The following is a 5,314-nucleotide window of genomic DNA, read 5'->3' on the forward strand; positions in this document are numbered from 1 at the left end:
TCATTCCTGACACCAGGATGGAAATTCAGCAGATCACTAAAGCCAGTCCCCTTGGGAGCCCACAACCAGCGGGGCTGAGGGAGGCCCTGGCAGCTCCCCAGCACCTCCCTCTCAGTGGGACACCTCTGGCAGCCTCTCCCAGCTCGGGAACCCTCCAGTTTGTGACACTTCAAAGACCCTCGCTGGTGCCCAGGACAATTCTGATCCCCCTCAACAAACACTCCTCCAGCTGGGATCCTTGTCTGTTGGGAAACAAAGGGATTTTTGGGAGTGTTTCCCTGACAACAAGGAGAATTTGGGAGAGAGACCATTCTGCACCCAGCTATTGATGTGTCCACACATCTCTGCCTGGGTGTGGGTGTGAATTGACTGTGGTGTGAAGGCTGTTGTTGTGAATCTATAATTCAGTCACTGTTAAAATTGTAGCAAATGCTAATGAATCACTTGAAAACTGCTCAATTGGTCAATGATTAAGTGCTATTAAACTCTTTTGCACCCTGACCTTCTTGCAACCCAAGGCTCTGTGTAAATCATTCCCTTTCATAAAAATATATATATTTTTCGTGACTTCCACTTTAAAATCTTCCTCCTTAGCTAAACTACAAAACAACTCCAATTAGGTTTTGACATCTTGCAGACAATTAAATAAAGAAAAATAATTTGTTTGTCAGTGTTTTAATGGGTCCCACAGCGTGATTGGAGCTGCATCAACTGTCAGTCCAAGATGGGCCATGTCAGAACTGGGGAGGTTGGGGGGTGAGGAGCAAGGTTGATCATCCAGGGTCAGTGTGGATCTCCTGAGGAGACACTCAGCATCAAGATCACTTGGAGAACACCTCTATCACCTCTTCTCTGAACTAAAAAATGTCCATCTTTCAATTAAAAAAAAAAAGTACAAACTTTGAAGACTTGTTTTGAAATTGCCTTGAAGACAATTAAAGGAAGACAAAGAGATCCTGAGGGATTTCTGCATTTTAATGAGCCCCACGGTGTGTTTGCAGCCCAGCCCATGATCCTGAGGTACTGAGAGAAGATTGAAGCAGCTGCTGAAGAAGTCAGAAGCCAAAGTCCAAGTGCCTTGAAGCATTGCTGGGCCCCACTGAGGGCAGGCACTGCCAAAGCCTCCCCAGGGACCCCTTGGAGCAGCTCCTTGGAGGCCAGGAGTGCAGGCAGACAAAGGCTCTGGGCAGGCCCCTGCAATGCTGAGCAAAGCCTGCCTTGGTTTTGTGGAGCACAAAGGCCAAGGGCTGAGCCCCAGGCCCTGGCCCAGCAGATCCTGTCCCTCCCGGCTGGCTCAGGGCTGTTTGGGGGCACTGGGATGGGAGGGGGAGCAACAACAAAGGCCCAAAACTGGGCAACCCCTGCCAGGCTCCTGAGGGAGGGGCGAGGCAGAACCCAAGGGCAGAACCTGCCAGGAAAGTGGCTTGTGGTGGCCTGAGTGGCAGAGGCAGCTGCCAGAGGCAAGGGGACAAAGGCCTGGGTGCCTTTGGGCCTTGCAGCCCTGCCAGAGCCCTTGGCCATCTCGCCTGCAGGCTGTCCTGCCCTGGCCCTGCTGCTGCTCTGGCCTTGCAGGCTGCACACACCCCTCCTGCTTTCCCACCCCCTCCCAGCAGCATTTCCAGACCCTCCCTGATGGCTCTGCACCAGCTCTGGCTGTTGCCATGTGCACTTGGCCTTCTGAACTTGGATCCTGAGCCCCTGTGCCACAGGACATCCCTGCCAGAGCCCAGGCCCTTCTCCTGGGGGTCACTGCAGAGCTGAGCAGATCCAGGTCACCTCCCATTCCTCTGCCAACCCCCTGGGCCTGCTCTGGGCCCTCCAGGTCCTTGCCCTGCTCCCAAGGGCTGTGGGGGTGCTGAATGGTCAGGGCTTGGGGTTCAGAGCTCAGGGTGGGGATTAGGCAGAACTTTGGGAGGTTTGTGGTTCTGCTGGCAGTGTCTGGTTCATGATTAGGGGAAGAGCTTTTTAGGCTGGATCAGGATTAAAACTTGGCTTTTCATACTGGTAATACAGGTTTGGGAATGGGGTGGGCATTGGAGGACAAATAAGAGTCTGGAGTTCTGGGTTTGGGCTTTTTCTGGTTTGGAATTAGAGCAGTGGATTCCTTTCCATGGGAGGGGCAGCACTTTTGGGGATTGTTGGGGCTTGAGGTTACAAAGTGCATAAAGGTCTATCAGGAATGTTTGCACAGTCAGTGTTTTAGCACCCTCAGCATTACCTGAACCTGGTTTTACCTCATCAAAATCCTTCCTCTCTGTTGGTCAAACCCCTCTTTCCTTCCCCAGTTTTCCTTCCCTTTTGTCCCACTTCCTCCCAACCTCCTCAGAACATTCATCAGGATGGGCTCAGCTTTGTGATAACACAGTGCAACCTCATGGAATCAAGGAACCACTGTCAAACTGCAGAAACTCATGGAATTATGGGGCCATTGTGACACTGGGAAAACCCTTGGAATCAAGAGGCCACTGGGATGCTCCAGGGCCCCATGGAGCCAAAGGAACCCAGGGACAGTGGGCAACCTCCTGAAATAAAGGGGCCATTGTGACAGTGCAGAAACCCATGGAATCAGGAGGCCATTGTGGCACTGCAGGGCCTCTTGGAAACAAAGAAACCCTGGGTCACAGTGGAATTTCATGGAATCAAGAGGCCATTGTGACACTGGGGAACCTCATGGACTCAAGGGGCCACTGTGACACTGCAGGGCCTCATGGAACCAAAGGAACCCTGAGACATCTCAGAGCCTTTGGCTGTGCTGCTCAAGCTGGGAGGCAGAGCCAGCTGATGGTGCTCCCTGCCACTGACCACCTCCCACAGACGCTCCTGTGTGGCCATGGAGGGGGCTCAGAGGGGCCCTGCCTTCTTCCAGAGCTGGGACATGGCTTTGGGGGCTGCTCTTGATTGACCTGTGGAAGTTCACTGAGGGAAAGAGAAGTCACTTGCTAGAGTTTTCCCTCTACCTGTTTCATCCCCTGGAGTTGCAGAGCTCTGTTTGCCCCTTCACAGAAAGATTTAGTACTTGATCTCTGGGAGACTCCACCCTGGGCAGGATTCTGCTCCAGGGCTCCATTCCCTGCTGACTGGATGGGACGGGCTGTCCCTGCAGATCCTCTGTGCTCTCCTGCACTTCCTGAGTTCCTACAGACAAGTCCTCACCTGCCATCAGAGCCCTCACAAGCTGCAGAGCCCCAGGCAGGTGACTTGGAGATCATTTGTCACCTCCATTGGCCATCGGCCACCAACACACAACATCTGAACCAGCCCTCAGTCCCTGAAGTCCAGTGGGTCCCTGACCTCACTGCACTGTCTCCATGAGAAACAAACAAAGCAACAAGACTTTTGAGAGTCTAATCCTTCGACTTCTTCTCCATTCCAGTGTTAGGAAAAGACCTCAGCCTTCAGGAAGAGCCTGGAGGGGAACCCCTTTGCTGCTGGAACTGCTGTTGTGGAGCCCAGCCCTGTCCCAGCAGTGCCCAGGGCCTGTCCCTGCCTGTGCTCACAGGCCTGACCCACAGCAGGACAGTGACTGAGCTGCCAGAGCACTCAGGCCTTGGGCACGGACAGGAAAGGAGAGGGTGGGAGTGCAAAGAGAGCAGCTCTGAACAGACCCAGTGCTGGTGCTCCCTGGCAGTGCTGGGACTCTTTTCCCCTCCACATCTGCAAACATGGAAATGCCATCCAACTTCAGGGGAGGTCTTGGAGGAAGGATCAGGGAAAAAGAATTTATGTCCTTTCTTACACTCAGAGATTGTGATTCCTCATGTACAAACTAACACAGGGAGAATGTTTGACAAATACCTTGCTGCACAAGCTTTTAATTTGTTTAAATGCACACAAAGCATGATTCCTGATTAGTACATTTTGTGGGTGAAAAAAAAGAGGTAGGATGAAGAATAAAATTTCAGTGTTAATGACATGAATAGAGGGAAAAGACAGGGAAGCCCCCCAACCCAAACACTAAGAAAAGCTTTAGAAGGCAGGCTGGGCCCAAAATGTGTTACACAATGAGTGTTCTGCAGAAGAAAAGAGACAGTTTATTGCTTCTTAAAAAAACATCCAGTCATCATTTTCTTTATGGCATCCTTGAGCTCCTGGTTCCTGAGGCTGTAGATGAGGGGGTTCAGTGCTGGAGGCACCACCGAGTACAGAACTGAAACCACCAGATCCAGGGATGGGGAGGAGATGGAGGGGGGCTTCAAGTGGGCAAACGTGGCAGTGCTGACAAAGAGAGAGACCACGGCCAGGTGAGGGAGGCAGGTGGAAAAGGCTCTGTGCCGTCCCTGCTGAGAGGGGATCCTCAGCACAGCCCTGAAGATCTGCACATAGGAGAAAACAATGAAAACGAAACAGCCAAGTCCTAAAGAGAGAGTAAAAAACATAAGTCCAATTTCCCTGCGGTAACCTGAGTGTGAGCAGGAGAGCTTGAGGATGTGTGGGATTTCACAGAAGAACTGGCCCAGGGCATTGCCCTGGCACAGGGGCAGGGAAAATATGTTGGCTGTGTGCAGCAGAGAATAGAGAAACCCAGCGGCCCAGGCAGCTGCTGCCATGTGGGCACAAGCTCTGCTGCCCAGGAGGGTCCCGTAGTGCAGGGGTTTGCAGATGGCAACGTAGCGGTCGTAGCACATGATGGTGAGGAGACAATACTCTGCTCCAAGAAAGAATATGAGGAGAAAAACCTGTGCAGCACATCCCATGTAGGAGATGGTTGTGGTGTCCCAGAGGGAGTTGTCCATGGCTTTGGGGACAGTGGTGCAGATGCAGCCCAGGTCTGTGAGGGAGAGGTTGAGCAGGAAGAAGCCCATGGGGGTGTGCAGGTGGTGGTCACAGGCTACGGCGCTGAGGATGAGGCCGTTGGCCAGGAGGGCAGCCAGGGAGATGGCCAGGAAGAGCCAGAAGTGCAGGAGCTGCAGCTCCCGCCTGTCTGCGAATGCCAGGAGGAGGAACTGGGTGAGGGAGCTGCTGTTGGACATTTGCTGCCTCCGGTTATTGTTTTCTGTTGAGGAGAATAAAGACAGAAATTAATTAGGCCAGGCTCAATCAGCAAAACATCTTGCATGTCTCATAGCAATTCAACATTCAGGGCCTCTTTTCAGGAAGATCCCTCTGCATCCCTCTCCCTGAGCTCTGGGTTTTGCTGGCTGAAGGGGGCACTGAGAGCAGGGACCCTGGAATGGGCTCCCGAGGAATCCTTCTTGCTGTGCAGTGAGAGGCAACTTGGAACAGCAGGTGACCTCCAATTAAATGCACTTGTGATGCATCAAAGTGTTTCCAGAACTGCTGGTCACAGTTTGCCCAAGGGCAGAACACAGAGAGG

At 52.6% G+C, this 5,314-nt stretch overlaps 1 protein-coding gene across 1 annotated transcript; it reads right to left on the minus strand.

The window, feature by feature from the left end:
- Positions 1-4,031: 4,031 nt before the first annotated feature.
- On the minus strand, positions 4,032-4,970 carry LOC120324678 (olfactory receptor 14C36-like). Its single transcript, XM_039388421.1, has one exon. It carries the CDS (start codon positions 4,968-4,970, stop codon positions 4,032-4,034), a length of 939 nt encoding a protein of 312 aa, XP_039244355.1.
- Between the last annotated feature and the right edge of the window lie 344 nt (positions 4,971-5,314).

The sequence above is a fragment of the Pipra filicauda genome, unplaced genomic scaffold (genome assembly GCF_003945595.2).
Source record: "Pipra filicauda isolate LSUMZ 115617 unplaced genomic scaffold, ASM394559v2 scaffold649_size186993_pilon, whole genome shotgun sequence".
NCBI classification, from domain to species: domain Eukaryota; kingdom Metazoa; phylum Chordata; class Aves; order Passeriformes; family Pipridae; genus Pipra; species Pipra filicauda.

Coding starts and splice junctions, on each gene's coding strand:
- LOC120324678 (XM_039388421.1), bottom strand. CDS start 4,970: ATGTCCAACAGCAGCTCCCTCACCCAGTTCCTCCTCCTGGCATTCGCA.